This window comes from Anastrepha obliqua, chromosome 3, assembly GCF_027943255.1.
Source record: "Anastrepha obliqua isolate idAnaObli1 chromosome 3, idAnaObli1_1.0, whole genome shotgun sequence".
NCBI lineage: Eukaryota > Metazoa > Arthropoda > Insecta > Diptera > Tephritidae > Anastrepha > Anastrepha obliqua.
Window position 1 is genome coordinate 77030674 of NC_072894.1, and position 19767 is coordinate 77050440.

A 19767-nucleotide genomic window follows, 5' to 3' on the forward strand; every position below is an offset into this window, starting at 1 on the left:
TTAGCTAACAGTGCGCAAATAATCACCATACCGCTTGTTGCTTAGTTGTAGAAAGCCGTATGGAAAATATGAAACGTTGTCAAATTATTAAAGGTATAAAGAATATAAAAATCTAAAAATTTTTGTTGCCGAAAGAAATTAACATTTTAAAACGCATAAGACTTCTTCATTTTTTTTATAAAAACGCGACTTATAACATTTATTATTTTCTTAAAAAGAAATTAGTACTTAATTGTAATAATGGAAATAAATAGCGTAACAGAAAATTCAGTTTTTCCAAAGAAGTTACTTATTGAAGCAATTAAAATAAATTTTGTTATAAATAATAATAATAAAAAAAGAACAACTAAGCAACGCGGCAATGTGAATATTAGAATTATCTTAAACTTCTGTTGTTAGCCTTAATGTACAAAAACTTAAAATTTAAAACAAATTCCCTTGGTAAGCACTTGTATGTGGTGTTTATGCGTATGAGTAACATGTAAATAAAAAATATTTACCATACAAAGTGTAAACTCCTACACGGTGGCGTATGAGTAACATTTAATGAAGCCGGTCATAAATATGCAATTCGTAAAATGTTGTCGTTCTTTTGATATGTAGCTGTACATAAAAATGCGTGTTCGCTCGTCTGTATGCGTGGCTGTGTGTATGCGTGTGTGCGTGTACACATGAGTTTTTTACATGTTTTACAAACAATTTTGCTATTTTGCCGTTTCAGTAAAATTTAATTATTTTTCCTCTTTGTTTTCAATCAAAAAAATAATTAAATATTAACTTTTCGCAAGTGAGTTACGTTTTAAAATTTAACAATGACTTAATCTTCACAAAACGACTTACATTTGCATTGCAACTACATAGACCGCATAATCACTATCAGTGATATGAAAGCATTGGAGGTGAATGTGAAGTTTTGAGGCTTTTTCAAACTTACCTCCTGTGGTGGAACATCATAAGTGCGTGTACGTAGGTCCACACGGGCATACGAGTCAATGCAAGGCAGAATAAAGAAGATACCTGTAAAAGGAAAATTAAGTAGAATGAATTTCAAATTTTTTATTCAGATTTAATGGAGGAGCCTTAGTGCGAATTGAGATTTAACCGCACCTGAACAAATATAAATCCCCTAGTTCTAATATTTTCGTTCATATTTCTACTTATTTAATTAAAGTCTGCATAAATGGCGTGGTCCCAACACTAGGGAACTATTTGATCAATTCAATTCTAGCAAACTGCATTGTGTCGGTTTATAATATTTATATCATAATAAGCAAATTTATTCAATAAAATGTACAGTTAGCACCATTGGCTATAATGACTGCACATACCATGTGTCTAGATGTTGTACCACAAATGGTGGGAGCTACAGCTTAAAGCCGACTCCGAATGGCAGAGAGTTTTTATGAAGAGCTTTTTCATGGCAAAAATGAACTCGAATGTTTTGTCATTGCCTGCCGTGGGACAACCGCTATTAGAAAAAAACTTTTACTGTCATTTTGCTGATTCGTGCACGGAGATTCAAACCTATGTTCTTTCTGAATTCGGAATGGTAGTCACGCAATTAGCCATTCGGCTACGGCGGCCGCATCTTTCATTCATACGTTGTATCATTTTCTGCGCACGTTGTAGAGGTAATCCACTCCAAATCAGTCAAATCTGTATTGATAACTGTTTGATCATCCATATTTGTTTTATTTTGAGTACTTAACTCTTGTCCAAACGTTTGCAATAGGATTGGCATCAGGTGACTGTGAGGGCCAATCCAACATATCCATCCCATTTTGCTGTTTCTGCCCTATACAACTTCGGCTGCGATATTCGTGATAGTGGTTACCTTGAAAAATCGCAGCTGATAGTAGCGAAGTTTTTTGGTAAATACAAATTTCTTTCCAGAGAAACGGCACCAAACATGAACCTTAACCGTTGAAGTTATCGATTGTCAGAAGAACACTAGGACCGACAGATGGAACTATTTGCCCAAAATGAAGATTCACCTGTTAATATTACGTTTGCCCAATTTCTTTCTGAAGTCGCCTTAGTCCGTGCAAGTCGATTTTTAATATGTGATAATGAGCGCAGCGGTGTTTTCAATTGAATTCCATGCTCCAAAATTTGAGGTCTTCTGCATGTAACCATCCTCGACTCGTACTTATGGATAAATTAACACCACTTTTCCATAAAAATCCTTTGGTTTCGTCCAACGCTAAGATCGGCTTTTTCGGCACTGTAGTCGAATGTGTTGCTGCGTGACTACCATTCGAAATTCGGAGAACGTAGGTTCGTATCGCTGCGAAACACCAAAATGAATAAAAGGTTTTTCTAATGGCGGTCGCCCCTCGGCAGGCAATGGTAAATCCCCCAGTGTATTTCTGCCCTGAAAAAAAGCTCCTCATAACAAATATCTGCCATTCGGAGTGGCCTTAAAATTGTAAGTCACTCTATTTGTGGAACAACATCAAGACGCACGCCACAAATAGAAAGAAGACCACAGCCAAACACCCAAGAAAAGGGGGGTATGCTCCAATTATATATGTATTATCAACGTCTTCGGGTCCTTGAAATATTTTGCTGCACATACACGGACCCATACACGGACCTAAAGAATATGTACAAAAGAACACTGCTTCAGACCGTTTTTCATGCGTGGAACTAATTTTATACAAACAACGCGTGCTTCCTAAATTTCTAACATAACTAATTTCTAACATAACGCTTTCATTAGACAGTCTGTACTTATTTTATCTTGTGTGTGACCTGACACAAAAAAAAATTTCTCAATACAATTAAATTGTAAATTTTTCTTTAAGTTTTTCGTCAAAGTGTGAGATAAATAGTTTTAAAGGCTTGAGTTGTGTATGGGCTTGGGTATTATATTGCACATCTACCAAGCGGGTTTTAAGTGAGTTACAGTCAAATCTAACTGCTACCCAAATTTATAAATTTTAGATGTTTAAGATTTATAAAGGGTTTTCCAATAACAAGTGTTATGAATGAATGGATTGCGCTATCGAGAGATTATTAACGATTTTTTATGTCCGGAATTGGATGGTATTGATCTGGACAACGTTTATTTTCAACAATACGGCGCTACGTGCCACACAAGCAACCATTGACACCACACAAGCAACCATTAACACCTTGTGACTTTTTTCTTTGAGGCTACGTGAAAGAGAAGGTCTACGCCAGCAGCCCAGGGTCGATTCAAGACCTCACCGATGTCAAAGATGGAATTCGTGAGGCTATCGAGGACATAGGGTAGCCACTTTGCAATTCTGGAAAATTTAATGAAAAGGATATTGTCCTGTAAGCGTGGTCGTGGTGGTCATTTGCCTGATGTTATTTTCCACTATTAACGGCATACCTTCCTCTTTTAAATGAAGTAAGCATCCGATCATTTAGATTAAAGAAATAACATTTTTCTTTGGATATCAAAATAACACCTCTTAATATCTCGATATAGCTATTACAGACAAATTATTTCGGTGCAGAGAAAGTTTTTCAAGTTTAACTTTCATATCTATAAGTAGTTGTAGCGCTAACCGTATCCAAATAATATAATATGTTATGTTTGTCTGATCCCAATTGCTGCACTCTCTTACATCCCACGTGCAAAAGGAATATCTGAAATGGGCTCTATTTTATATTTACTTGCAGTTGCTCAATTTTGTTTCGTTTTATGGGTGCATGCAGCAGTTGGACGTTTCGTTTTATTCAAGGCGAAACCATACAAGGTGGTAACAAAGAGTATTTACATGTTTTATATTTCGAACGCATTTTGCTTTTGGAATAAGGTGCTTTGTGTTAAAAAAACGAAACAATAACGAAAACGCAGATTACTTTTGTAGTGAAACTACCAGATCGAGAAAATAAAAATCAAATAAATATTATACTACTATGGTATCACCTTGAATGTATGCGCCTCGGTAGTTTAACGTTCAGCTCCAATTTCCCAAGCAGTTTCTTGTGTCGCATTTACAATAGTGTTGAGTTTTTTTCTTATTTACAACTCAAACCGGGTACATCAACTGGAGTAGAACATTTTGTATTCCACGTAATTTGTACATTTCGTTGCGTTCTTTTATAGGTCGGATGCAAAAAGGACGACGCATGATTGTTCTATTAAAATACTTGAAAGAAAAAAGTGTTTACTCATTGTTCTCCATTCTTTGTATTCTATGTAGAGAAGCAAATGCATCCATAACGAGTCACTGTTTGGTGCAGTTTTTGGTCTGGCAGCATCATCGGGCCATTTTTTTTCGAAAATGAGCGAGGAGCTGCGAATACAGTAAATGGCGAGTCTTACCGTGACATGCTCAACGAGTTGTTTCCGAAAATTGAAGAGGATGACATGGACGACATTTAGTTTCAACAGGACGCTGCAACTTGTCACACTGCCAAAGTTACACTCGAACTTTTGGCTACCGTTTTTAAAAACCGAAATTCCGATATCAATTGGCCGCCTCGGAGCTGTGATTTAAGCCCGTTGGACTATTTTTTGTGGGAAGCCGTTAAGAACAAATGCTATGCGAACCATACAGAGACGATTGATGCTTTAAAACTCGAAATCGAAGCTGCTTTTCATGAAATTGGAGCCCAAACAATCGAAAATGTGCTTAAAAATTGGGTTGATCGAATGGCCTACTGTAAAGCCAGTCGTAGCAGTCATTTGAAAGATATTATTTTTCATGCATAAATGACAATGTTCAATCTTCAAAATAAACAGAAAAGTTTGAAAAGATATTGATTAGATTTTTTTTATAGCCGATTCAAAAAGCAAATTTTACATGGTACATGTTTACATAGTATCAGCACTTTAAAATAATTAGATGTACCTAGTTTATGCAATTAAAATTAATTAGACAAAGAAGTGTTAAATAAATGGTTTTAGCATTCTGAGCTTTCTTACGACCTTTCTTTGGACAATTACCATTTCACATTTGACACTAAATGTGCGCAATTTATGCTTTTGTGGCCAATTGAGCACAACAACTTTGCAGCACCTCCCCTCGCAACGACACTAACACTAACACCAACATCCGCATCAACAAGGACGCGAGAAAGAAACACAGCTGTGTGAACACCACTGAAGTAAAAGCAGAAACAGAACGGTGAACAACAAAAGGCTATGTGAATAAATGCAATGCGCGCACGAGGCAATGCCAACTGTTGTAGACAAATACACATATACATATGTATGTATATATAGAAATATATAGAAAGTTGTACTTGCAACGACGGATGTACTGCGTGTGAATGTACATATATATATATGAAGGCATATGACTTCTCTGCCATACTATAACATACAGATGCATTATTATAAGCCAGCAAGCGACAGAGCGAAGCGACTGCTGTTTCAGGCGATGGCAAACAAAACTTTATACCACAAACGAAAGTTGACTGTGCTGCTTCGCACCGCCTCGAAAACGATGAAGAATTGGATCAAGTGCTGCAATTAACACAAATTGCCACTGCGCTCCTGCAGCCGCAGCATTGGCAGCAGTTGTCGATGACAATATATGTGCATATGTACATATGTACACACACATACTTGCATATTTTCTTTTTGTATCTATATGTGTTGGATAATTCATAAATCTGTGGAAAATGTGCTCGGCTGGAATTTGTCTTCTTGAGTAAACCAGAAAGTTTCTTATGTAGTTTGAAGTACATCGATGCTTGAAAATAAGTCAACCCTCTTACTTTCTGACAATTTTTTCTACTGCTAAGAAACGGAGGCTAATTTGTGTCTGGAGTTGCATTCAGCTTGTAATTATTTTGTGTTTGGGAGAAGGTAAGAAGAGGGAGACAAAAAAGGAAGGCGTGAGAACGACGAAGAGTTTGAGATGCTAGTCGATAAGAAAAATGTTGATTATGTATGTTAATTTTCCTCTCTGAAATGGGGTTAAAAACAGAGACCGTGAATAATCAATATCTTCAAGTTCTCTATGATAGAAATCAAAAGCTTCCAAATCGCGAATCGCAGAAACTTCGAACATATAACACATGAGCTGTAAAGTCACAGGCCTTAAACATAGTTAGCAGTAGTTTTTTGCATTCACCCCTTTTTCAACCTTAAAAAAACAGATGTAAAAATTTCATGATATTTTATTCATTACTTTGAGAGTTATTGTGCTAGGAGTGACGCTACTTTTGTTATTTGAGTTTTAAACCCTTCATCAAAAATACGAATTATTAACTTTATTTTTCTGAAGTGAGATGAGTCTTCGAGCTGCCGAAAGCATAAAACTCAGAAATTCATTTTTATTTCGGAGAGGAAAATGCTCAAGAAATGTGTTTTATTTCCAATCAAAAAAATGTAAAAAATGATTACTTACTAGAATCTAGAATTTAAAATTCAAAGAATTATGATTATTTCAGAGCAATGAAATAATATTATAAAAGTAAATTTTAATTAAAAAAAAAAAAGATTAAACATATTTATTTTTTTTCTGAAAAGTACAATAATACTGTCATTAATTATTATTATTGATAGCAAGTTTTAAAATCTGTAAATAATGCTTAAGTTTCTATTTGTTTAAACAATTCATACTGATTACGGTTCTCTAAATCAATAAAGAGTGCACATTCTTAGATCTTAGGGTTGCCTCTTTGACATTGTAAAATGAAACTTAAGGGGTCTCACTGGCCTAGAATTAAAAAAAAATTGATTTTCTTTTGATATTTCGAAACTATAGGCTTTTAAGAATATACTGTCAAATTTTTGGAAAGATATTCCCATTACCGCCGTTTTAGAGTGAGAGTCGTTACGCGGCGGCATCAATGATCGCATTTAAATGGTCAAAACTTTAAACGCAATTATCTCAAAGCTACTTTTTTCGGCCTGGTGTTGTCAAAAAAAAAAAGTTATTCAACCGAATCGTTTGAAATTTTGATATGCTGTTCCCATCATCACTGGCCATCGCCCGTACTAGAATCATATTAATATTTCAATTATTTCGTATTTTTCTTATCAAAAAACTGAAAAAACCCGATTTTTAAAGTGCCAAATTCAATTCAATTTTTCGGGAGGGTCAACTTCAGCGCCTTTTTTTCAAATTATTAAATGAAATTTTTTTTTTATTTTTGTATATAAAAGAAGTGAGATTAAAAGCCAAAAGATTTAAATATCGTTTTTCACTTTTTTTCATTGTAAATCTATTGTATCTTGTACAAGAAAATTAAAAATATAAAAAAAGTTCAATTAACTACTTAAAAAAAAAAATTCTACAAAACTGTATTGATTTCAGATTTGCTGAAAATTCGTTGTAAAGAGCCGAATCCCCAATCATTCATTCGGAAAATACATAAATATTAATTGCCTAAATATCAATTTGTTTAAAAAAATTCCAGTGGATTATTTCTGCTGACAGTAGTTTTCAATCTTTGGGGCTTTCCGTTTGTTTCAGAATAAAGTATATATTTTTTGGTCTCAATATTCCAGATTTCATACTGGTGTGCTACATATACAAGTATGTGTATACATATATACCTGAATACGTCCCTTTTGTTTTCTTCAAATCGCGTATTCTTTACTCTTATGGTGTTAGTATATCATACCTGTTCTGCCCTATGCCGTCTGCTTCTACATTGCATACCCAACCCAAGCTAAGTACTCAACCTATACCCGTACTCATACTCACCAGGGCCCTTTGCTCCACCTTGCATAAGACGACCCAAACGAAATATAACAGCGCGTTCATACTCCTGTACTACCTGTAATTTAGAGAAGAAGTGAAAGCAGAAGAAGAAATATAGTAATATGAGCATAAATGACAAAGTTATATGAAAGGAATAGATGTGCGAATGTGCGAATGCGGCGTGGTTGCTCGCAGTTAGTAGGTAAGTTGCAGCGATGGTTGAACAAAAGTGTCGCAGACAGTTAGAATTGCAAAGCAATAAAATAAATGATTGTCAAAGTTGCTGCTATTGCTGTAGCTGGCTTCTGGCTGTTTGTTGTTGGCTGCTGGCTGCTGATGCCTGAATGCACTCTACTCGAAGGTGTAAAGATCATTTATTATTCCATTTATTTTCAGATTTGCAGTTTTGATTGCCTGCCTTAACTGCTGCACAACCAACGGCGTCACTGATGAGCTATTAAATGTATGTAAGTCTGTATGTATCGTTTCTAATGCATATTTTTAAGCAACTGCAAGCACACACACATACATTATAAATTGCAATTACACATCCATTTACACTTGCAAGTACTCTTTATTTTTTCCCTTTCGTCCACTTACCTTAAAGCACACGAACAAACTAAACGGCAATGTTAGTATGACAAGCACAAGAGATAGGAATATCAGCACCTTCCCACACGTTGATGCCTTATCGCTAATTTCTTCATCGGCTGTAAAATGAAATTTCGTAGAAAAATTAATTGAGTGAGTGAGTAGGTCGAAAAGGGTAATGTTAAAATATTTTCGCTTATATGTAAGTAAAATAGTAAATACATATCTGTAATAAGTTCCATGGAAGTGAAATTTGTAATAGTGCTGAAAAATATTTGCCTAATTAATTCCAAAAAGAATAATTCCATTAAATGTATGCAATTTGTATGAAATGCTTTTTTCGCCAAATGCCAGAATATTTGAACTCGCATTTATTTCTTTACATGGGCCTGCACTCGAAGTGTAACCAATTACAAAGGCGATAAATTTAGTTTAGAAAATTACTTTTATTCGAGTCAAAGTAAAATACGTGTGAAAATAATACAAAATTAAGAATCAATTTACTGTTGCTCGATATGACCGCCTTCTCCTATGGCCTTAAGATGGTCCAGAAAATAATCGTAAGCTGCCCGGATGTGACTTGCAGGTATTTTGGTCCACTCGCCGACAATGCCTTTTTTCAGCGCCTCGAAAGGCATTGAAATTAGGAAAGGAAATTAACAATCTTCTGACGTCCTCTTTTTGCTATTCCAATCCATGAATGCACCTCTCCGAAGAAATCTGAGTAGATCTTGTGGTGCCAAGGAGCCAAGATGGTCGCTTCTTAACACATCAGTACCAAAGACCTCAAACCTGATTCGAGCGAAGGCGGGGCAGACACACAGGAAGTGATCCGCCGTCTCATCCTCCTCTTCACAGGCTGGGCAGAGTACACTGTCTGAGATGCCCAACCTTTCCATGTGCTTTGCCCATAGAAAGTGGCCCGTCATCAGTCCAACCAGCCGTCTGCACTCCCCTCTGTTTAATGACAGAAGGGTTTGCGACAGTCGATCGGATATGATCAGTTTAGTCCATCTGCAGCCTCTCTCAGCGTGCCAAGCTCGCTTGTGGGTGGTAGTTACCCATTTGCTAACCGTGGCTGTGATGGCCGTAGAAGGGAGTGGCAAAACGGGCTCTGAGCCCATCTTAGCTAAGGAGTCCGAGGCCTCGTTACTGGTATTTGTCTTAAAGAAGAATATCCTATATCGAGTTCCTGAAGGCCCGCGGGAATTGATGATTTAGTTTGGGCGCAAAAAGGAATACCTAGAAACATCTCGCGGAAGATCGCGGAGAATTGAGTAGAGATATTGAGGAAACTAAATCCTGATACGGACTAGAACGTCATGGAACGATGATGGAGACTAATCAATAATGTATTTCTAGTCAATAATGTAATTCTTATTTCACATAAAAATTTCAGTTAGTCCTGCAAAGCTTTGTTTTTGTATATTTTTAAGAAATATATTTTTAGTGTATTTCCTTTTACTGCATAAACTTAGACCCTATATGAAAAGCAATTAGTCCAATATAATTTTTTTATTGCAAAATAAAATATACATGAAGGCTATCTCAGATGGGCAACAGTTGATAAGTTCAATATTTTCCGAGCAAATATTAAAAAAAAATTATTGTATATAAGTAAATACCTTTATTTCTATTAAACATTTACTAATAATGCAATTGTACAATGCTATCAGTCGCCGAACTCATCTCTCTTTCAGCTCCTGTTTTACTAGTCCCGGTATGTTTTTATGGGAATGTAGCTTACGATGGTGGATATTTAATTATTTAAAATGGTAACAATTGTAACTCTTGCAAACTAAAGCACTGGCTGCCATAGCATTCAGCTGGTTATATACCCAGCCTAGTGTAAATGCGCATAAATAAAGAAAATTCAAGTTTGAGTATAATATAATAGTTTAAACTCTTAATTTGACTATTGTGATAAAGTGGAATGTTTTTTGTAAGTATACGAGGGTTGTCTTTTAACAGGGTCGCCCTTGCAACACTACGTGTGATGAGCTGCAATTCAATATTTTTATCGAAGCACTTGATATTTTTTGTCATAGACTTACATAAAATGTTTTTGGCTATGAACTTTATTTGTTCTTATATTATTTCGGTGATTAATATTATTAATACAAATTTTATTAGGCAAAGAAAAATCACGATCGACAGGTGTTGAGATTTGGTTAAATTCGCAAATAGCTCTTCCCATTGCATTACGCGCATAATTCTTTCTAGCATTATCTGCTTAGAAAAGCAACGAAACACGGAGATACCTCCGCAAAACATTAAAATGTATTATTTCAAAAAGTGACTGACTGTCAGAAATTCATTGAATAATGCAAAAAATAAAGGTTTAAGATAATATTGACCTTCTTTGATGGCGTGATTTTAAATTGAGCAGGGCTAAGCGTGCACTGTACGAAGGTATAGGATTCGAGAAATGCAATAAACGTAAGGCAAAGAAACACTTTCTGCACGCGCTGAAAAGGGCGCTAGATTACTGCAGCATACTCCAGATGCGAGCAAATAAAAGGGGTATAAAGCACCACAAACCCAAGAATAGCATACCTTTGAAAAGACAAAAATATGAGTGATGAGTGAAAATATGAGATGAATATAAAAAATAACACCAAGATCGTTGTATTCTTAATGGGATTGCTAGTTACATCCAGATAAGTTGTGCTGAAGTTTTAATAAATTGAGTGATTTTGAAAAAGAAACATTAATGCATTTTATTTTTGACGTGATAACGTCTTATAATTCGATTTAACAGGCTGCACGCACGAAAAAATGTGTCGTTACCTTGCTCATTACTGTTCATATGTAGTTACCTTGCTCATATTAGTGTTACCTTGCTCATATTAGTGTTACCTTGCTCTTTAGTGTTACCTTGCTCAGTAGTGTTACCTTGCTCATATTAGTGTTACCTTGCTCTTTAGTGTTACCTTGCTCATTAGTGTTACCTTGCTCTTTAGTGTTACCTTGCTCATTAGTGTTACCTTGCTCATATTAGTGTTACCTTGCTCTTTAGTGTTACCTTGCTCATTAGTGTTACCTTGCTCATATTAGTGTTACCTTGCTCATTAGTGTTACCTTGCTCAGTAGTGTTACCTTGCTCATATTAGTGTTACCTTGCTCTTTAGTGTTACCTTGCTCATTAGTGTTACCTTGCTCTTTAGTGTTACCTTGCTCATTAGTGTTACCTTGCTCATATTAGTGTTACCTTGCTCTTTAGTGTTACCTTGCTCATTAGTGTTACCTTGCTCATATTAGTGTTACCTTGCTCATTGCATTGAATGAACTGCAAGCGAAAGCGCGGCAGGAACGACAAAGCAAACAAAGCAAACGAACGGCAACGTTCGACATCTTGCTCTCCCCTACTCAAGTGAGCGTATATATGTATGTATATGCGCATATGTACATATATAAATTCACGTATTTGTATTTGCATATGCCTTCTTATTGATTATTATTAATTTGATATACTTGAAGAATTTAAAATAAAACCAAGTTTGTTAATAATACCTGTTGTTTTAATGTTATTATTATTAATTTTTTTATTATATATGAAGGAAAAAATGTATGGTAATATTTACCATATCTATACTAATATTATAAAGAGGAAAACTTTGTTTGTTTGGTTGTAATGAATAGACTCAAAAACTACTGGACCGATTTTAAAAACTCTTTCACCATTCGAAAGCTACATCACGAGTAACATGGATTATATTTTATTTTGGAAATAGGGCTCGAGATATAGGTCAAAACGTGGACCCGGGTAACCTTCGAATGTGTATGTACAATATGGGTATCAAATGAAAGCTGTTGATAAGTGCTTTAATACGGGGTAATTTTCATACCTATTGATGACTAGGGTCTCGAATTATATGCCAAAACGTGGACCCGCCGTGTCTTTGAACCGAATTAAACCAAACTTACACACATTGTTAAGTAGGTATTGAAGATGATTTCCGTATAGTTTGGATACCTATTGGTAGATAGAGTCTCGAGATATAGGTCAAAACGTGGACCCGGGTAACCTTCGGATGTGTATGTACAATATGGGTATCAAATGGAAGCTGTTGGTGAATGCTTTAGTTCAGAGTATTTCCATCCGCTCCGTGACTAGGGTCTCGAGATAGAGACCAAAACGTGGACCCTAGAACGTGTTTGTACAATATGGATATCAAATGAAAGCTGTTGATAAGCGCTTTAATACGGGGTAATTTTCATACCTATTGATGACTAGGGTCTCGAAATATATGCCAAAACGTGGACCCACCGTGACTTTGAACCGAATTAAACCAAACTTACACACATTGTTAAGTAGGTATTGAAGATGATTTCCGTATAGTTTGAATACCTATTGGTAGATAGGGTCTCAAGATATAGGTCAAAACGTGGACCCGGGTAACCTTCGGACGTGTATGTACAATATGGGTATCAAATGGAAGCTGTTGGTGAATGCTTTAGTTCAGAGTATTTCCATCCGCTCCGTGACTAGGGTCTCGAGATAGAGACCAAAACGTGGACCCTAGAATGTGTTTGTACAATATGGATATCAAATGAAAGCTGTTGATAAGTGCTTTAATACGGGGTAATTTTCATACCTATTGATGACTAGGGTCTCGAAATATATGCCAAAACGTGGACCCACCGTGACTTTGAACCGAATTAAACCAAACTTACACACATTGTTAAGGAGGTATTGAAGATGACTTCCGCATAGTTTGGATACCTATTGGTAGATAGGGTCTCAAGATATAGGTCAAAACGTGGACCCGGGTAACCTTCGGACGTGTATGTACAATATGGGTATCAAATGAAAGCTGTTGCTGAATGCTTTAGTACAGAATATTTTTCATGCCGCTCCGTGACTGGGGTCTCGAGATATAGGTCAAAACGTGGACCCGGGTAACCTTTGGTTGTGTATGTACAATATGGGTATCAAATGAAAGCTGTTGATAAGTGCTTTAATACGGGGTAATTTGTTATGTTATGTTATGTTATGTTATGTTATGTTATGTTATGTTATGTTATGTTATGTTATGTTATGTTATGTTATGTTATGTTATGTTATGTTATGTTATGTTATGTTATGTTATGTTATGTTATGTTATGTTATGTTATGTTATGTTATGTTATGTTATGTTATGTTATGTTATGTTATGTTATGTTATGTTATGTTATGTTATGTTATGTTATGTTATGTTATGTTATGTTATGTTATGTTATGTTATGTTATGTTATGTTATGTTATGTTATGTTATGTTATGTTATGTTATGTTATGTTATGTTATGTTATGTTATGTTATGTTATGTTATGTTATGTTATGTTATGTTATGTTATGTTATGTTATGTTATGTTATGTTATGTTATGTTATGTTATGTTATGTTATGTTATGTTATGTTATGTTATGTTATGTTATGTTATGTTATGTTATGTTATGTTATGTTATGTTATGTTGTGTTGTGTTGTGTTGTGTTGTGTTATGTTATGTTATGTTATGTTATGTTATGTTAATGTTAACTCATTCTCTATATCCATACAAAATATGTATCAAACAAATAAAATTAAAATTTTCTTTTGAAAAATGCAACCATTCAATCAGTATTTTCTTATGACGTTATCACGTTAAACTATCGTCAGTAAACCGACTTTGCAGACAACCTCTTTTTTATTTAATGAAAGATGTGATCTCAGGCACCAAGAACAAAATAGCACATTATGGTATGCCAGAAGTTGCGAAAAAATGTTCAGATTCAAGTATATTTAAAGTCATTGCAAAAAGTGGAGCGAAAATCCAGGAAAGCGAGTTTGTCGATCAACATCATATTGGAAACTTTGTCAATTTGGCAGCCAAAACCTTATGTTGAGATATATATATATATATATTAGGCCGGGTCGATTTGTGGGGAGGCAAAAAATCGCTCATTGCTCTGTGAAAATCATATTCTAGGGATCAAAATAAGAAACTTTGCCGAAGGAATCATACTTCTAAAACGAATTCTGATGTCCCCCAATTTGGGTCGAACTTTTTAGTTTCTTTTCTCATGTAAAGGTAAAAAAATAGTGAGTTCCAGGGGGTGTGCCACTGGCATGGGTGGATCGGCCGTCCAAAGTTAGTGGGGGTCGGTCATACATTTGGACTCGATTGGAGCACTCTAAATGGGTCAAAGTGGGATTTTTCATTCGACCCAAATTGGGGGACATCAGAATTCGTTTTAGAAGTATGATTTCTTTCCACAAATGGAACCGCAGATATTTTGCGAAAAGCTTTATTATGGGTGAAATGCACCCGGAGGCTTGCCATTGCCTGTCGTAGAGCGCCGGCTATTAGAAAAAGCATTTCTATAATTTTGGTGTTTCATTTGATTCGAGCCTAGGCACTTCCGAATGGTAGTCGAGCACCAATCCATTCAGCTGCGGCGACCAACTAATCGGAAGCATACTTCCACTAAAAAAAATCAGTAAATAAGTTAGCTGCGTCCGGTGTAGAGCACGCAGATTTCTCGTTAAGAAAAATTGGTGATGGAAGTATGGAACATACTTTTTCGATTGAATGAAATTCCATAAGGCCTTTGGATCAGATTTAATATTTAATTCAAAATTAAGAATATAATTTCCGGGTAAAAATGTATCCAGACAGTTGAATTCTTCCATATAATGACGATATGTTTCATGAAAGATCTGGCCATTAATAGAATTATATTTTTAATAGTATTTGTTCTTTAGATTCTCAACTTTTATTCAGCCTCTTAGTATGCCACGGAGCCACTGTATGAAAATGAAGAGGAAAGCTTTCAAAGTTATCTAAAACTAAAACTAAAAGGCTTAAGTTAATGTTGTTTCATTTTGCTGCAAAAGAAAATTTCTTTGTCTCCGTTTCATAAGAAATTAGAAATCCCGAACATCCCGTTTTCGTTACTTAAAAAACTCGTTCAAAATTCCTGAGATACCGGGATTGGCATCCCTAGTCTACATACATTCCTTTTATAAAATATATCAATGGAATGTTCGAGCACCGTTAACATGATTTCCACAACTGACGTCGATGTTAATTCAGTAACCCAAAAGCAAACCTAAAAGAAACGGCAGCACCAGTAAAAACGAAAATGGTAATAACATCAGTGGCGCGTGTTTGCTTAATACAGTACCACATATTCGTACAAACGCACTCTTTATTTTAGCTTTACAACCTCCTCTCTCATTTCTCAACGCATCTTTTTTAAAAAAAGTCAAAAATTATGGCGTGAGAAAGTCAAAACAAAGAAATGCAATAAAAAACTAACGAACCACCAAATAAATCAAATTAAAAAGGAAGCGACGAAAAGTTTTTTAAATTCGACTCAAATAAACTAGTGACAACTAGACACATCGCACACATTAAGGGGTTACATACGTCCAGCAGCGCCAAAAATGTGCTAAAATAAAAACTGCTTTTAGAATGGATAACAGTAGAAATAAAAATAAAAAATTTTATACATAGTTTATTAGTACTTAAATTAAAAAAAATAAATATATTTTAATTTTTCTTTCTAAATATTAGTATATAAAAAATCACGTGACTCAAAGTACAATGAAAAAAAAAGTTGCTCCATGGTCTGCATCATTTCTCGTTGATATATTGATGGGTCTGTAAAAAGTAAAAAAATTATTGTAAAATAAAATTGTAGTTAAAGTCTGTCGAGCCGCATTTTTGAATTTCGAAAAATTTTGCAATTTACGGCGTTTTAAAAAATATGCGTTTTGTGTCATAAATGTCATACTTTAATTTTTGTTTATATAATACAATTTTTTAATAAAAATATCACAAATCCGGCTGGACACACTATAGAAAAATACTTTCGAGTACTTTAAAAAAACCGCATTAAAAATATTAAAAACTGTATGAGTTATCATGCAGACCGTGTCGGCAAAAGTAGTTTCGAGAAAAATGAGTTTAAAGCGTGTGGTACAGGAGCGCGGATCGCTCCGTTAGTTAATGGGCTGTAGAAGATATATGTAACATTGGGAATTTCCACATGGAAATTTCTCAGTACACTCTTAAGATACTATACTTAAAAAAAAAACATATGCAATGTCAATGCGATGTCAAAAAATTCAACATAGATGATCCACACTCGGACATTTGTTATTGGTACGATTTGCGTACTCGTAACAACGATGTACGTATGACTAAAATAAAATTTGGTGGTGGCAACGTTATAGTGTGGAACCTTTATCAAGAGGAAAAGCAAATTTTTGCTATGTGTCAAACAAAACTAGTTCTAAAATATACACGAATTTATCGGGCGATACTCATTTTTGGATGATAAAAAGAATGAAGACAGCATTTTCCAACAAATAACGCTGCTATTCACGTTTCCGCTTATGAAGTGGAATGTATACAGTTCCGAATTAAATCCGATTGAGAACGTCTAGGGGTGCATATCGCACGAAATTTATGGACAAAAAGCGCAAGGACGCTAGTATAAGATTTTACTAGAGTTTGGGAAGATTTCACGCGTACATTGCTGCAAAATTTTGTGAAATTAATGCCAAAATGTATTATTGAAGTTAAAAACGGAGGACCCATTATTTATTACAAGTTCCGTACTATATCTATACTAAAAATTAAGTTAATGCGTTTATACGAGTGTTTTCTTGTTTTTAGTATGATATTTATAATACAACGATTTAAGTATAACAACAAAAGCAATGCATTGAGAAAACACAAAGAATGTAGTACGTGCAATATTAGAATTAAGAGTGCGTTTATACGAATATGTGGCACTGTATATTCGTAAATTTCTAATACATTTAATGTAAAGTCGATTGACGCATTGAGTCACATGGGATTCAGTGAAATTTCCATATATTACATTTACGCATATTTATTATATGTATTTATGTATGTTATGTCCTCGTGTGTGCGAGCAAGGAGATATGTACAAATAAAACCATGTTAAATTTTGCTATTGACATGTCAACCCATGTGTTATTTTAAACCGCAGAATTGTAGAACTTGAATGCCACATATATTGTAAAATTGTCCACTTCCACTGAAAATCATGTAAACAGATAACATCGATGTTTTTACTCTCAAGTTTTTTTACAATGGTCTATCAGGACATATGTATATACATATATACCAATACCGACCACCAATATGCCAATACTCCCTAATGTACATATGTTAATATATACAATAAATGCACGTTGTTAATCAAAAAAGTATGCGGAATAAAAGCAAACTTAATTGATTAGACCTTCACACCATATTTGAGTGTTTTAGTGGCAGTATTCAGGCAGCAGTCCTTAGTCCTTATTAGTGACTAGTAGAAAATATCGCAATGAGAAATTACTATGCGACGACCTGTAAGAGGCAGGTGAATATTTTGGAGCTGAAAATATTTGTAAAATAAAGGGCAAATAGTATATGCATTATATACAAGGTGGCACAAAATTAATCATCGGATTTTGTTCTTAAATAACTTTTTTACTAAATAAAAAAAAAATCCGAGTGTATTTCTGCCATGAAAAAGCTCCTCATAAAAAAAATATCTGACGTTTGGAGTAGGATTAGAACTGAAAGTGCCTCCATTTATGAAAAAACGTCAATAGGCACGCCTCAAATAGGAGGATTTATGTAACAAATTTCTAAATCTAAAACAATTTATTTTTTCTAGCTTTTGTTTCAAAATTTGTGCAAATGTTTTATTTGAAGCTGAATTCTACTTTGTAATAGCAGTTTTTTAACCTTTGTATCAATTAAAAAGCAATTTCTTTTTCAATTCAACAACCGCTTTATTCCTACTCACCAGTTCGGATTTCAAGCAAATCACTCAACAATTGAACAAGTGCATAGGATCACAAAGGTGATAGAAGAAGCAATCGAAAAGAAGAAATAGTGATTTTTCACTACAGTTACTCTTTCTGACGATACGTGCAATTCAGCAATCGGAGATGATAAAGCACAGTCCACTTGCAAACTTTAGGAAGATGTTAACAAAATCGCAGAATGGACTTCAAAGCCAAGTCAGTTAAGTAAATCTTAACGAATCTTAATAAATGCACGTTGTTAATCAAAAAAGTATGCGGAATAAAAGCAAACTTAATTGATTAGACCTTCACACCATATTTGAGTGTTTTAGTGGCAGTATTCAGGCAGCAGTCCTTAGTCCTTATTAGTGACTAGTAGAAAATATCGCAATGAGAAATTACTATGCGACGACCTGTAAGAGGCAGGTGAATATTTTGGAGCTGAAAATATTTGTAAAATAAAGGGCAAATAGTATATGCATTATATACAAGGTGGCACAAAATTAATCATCGGATTTTGTTCTTAAATAACTTTTTTACTAAATAAAAAAAAAATCCGAGTGTATTTCTGCCATGAAAAAGCTCCTCATAAAAAAAATATCTGACGTTTGGAGTAGGATTAGAACTGAAAGTGCCTCCATTTATGAAAAAACGTCAATAGGCACGCCTCAAATAGGAGGATTTATGTAACAAATTTCTAAATCTAAAACAATTTATTTTTTCTAGCTTTTGTTTCAAAATTTGTGCAAATGTTTTATTTGAAGCTGAATTCTACTTTGTAATAGCAGTTTTTTAACCTTTGTATCAATTAAAAAGCAATTTCTTTTTCAATTCAACAACCGCTTTATTCCTACTCACCAGTTCGGATTTCAAGCAAATCACTCAACAATTGAACAAGTGCATAGGATCACAAAGGTGATAGAAGAAGCAATCGAAAAGAAGAAATAGTGATTTTTCACTACAGTTACTCTTTCTGACGATACGTGCAATTCAGCAATCGGAGATGATAAAGCACAGTCCACTTGCAAACTTTAGGAAGATGTTAACAAAATCGCAGAATGGACTTCAAAGCCAAGTCAGTTAAGTAAATCTTAACGAAACAAAATCCCTTCATATAGATTTCGCCTCTAAAAAAAATCAATATCGTCTTATATACATATCAGGCACGCAAATTCTATACTTCAAAACTGCGAAGTACTTAGGAATGACGCTTCTGCCAAACTCTGTTGGCACGTTCAAATAAAACAAGCGGAATTAAACCTCAAAATGCACAAATTAAATTAAACTTCGCCTCGTTCCATACAAAACAAACCTTTAATTTATAACCAAGTATTTAAGCCCATGTGGGCTTGTGTGAAACAGCTGTGGGGCTGAGCCAAACAAACTCATCTTGAAAAAATTCAACGATTTCAAAACAAGTTCATAAGATACGCAGGAACTCTGATTTACATCGTGATCTCAAGATGTCATCAGTATCAGAAGTTGTCAAACATACACATGCAGCTCTACCAAAAGGCTCGAAAAACATAACAACCCCGAGGATAGGCAACTTGTCCATCCAGATGAGCAATGCCCGAGACTCAAGCGAAAAAACCAAATGGTCTTGTTCCAGAAATTCTAACGGCTCACAGTGCGGCCGATTCCCGAAAAGCTGGCCAAAACTCAAAAAATTAAGTAATTGATTCAATATTTCTTACTCGGGGGTTGTCGGGGTCGCTGATTACGAATTTGATCTTAAAATT

General features: G+C 34.8%; 1 protein-coding gene across 2 annotated transcripts in view; it reads right to left on the reverse strand.

Annotated features, from left to right (window-relative positions):
* LOC129240795 (band 7 protein AGAP004871) overlaps nt 1–19767 on the reverse strand; it is a 150235-nt gene that overhangs the window by 72913 nt on the left and 57555 nt on the right. For both annotated transcript variants that reach the window (XM_054876786.1, XM_054876787.1), the window contains exons 2-4: nt 8241–8350; nt 7644–7716; nt 935–1017 (exon numbers count right to left, since the gene is read on the reverse strand). In XM_054876786.1, the coding sequence (XP_054732761.1) occupies nt 935–1017; nt 7644–7716; nt 8241–8350 (266 nt within the window). The remainder of the gene's footprint in view (nt 1–934; nt 1018–7643; nt 7717–8240; nt 8351–19767) is intronic.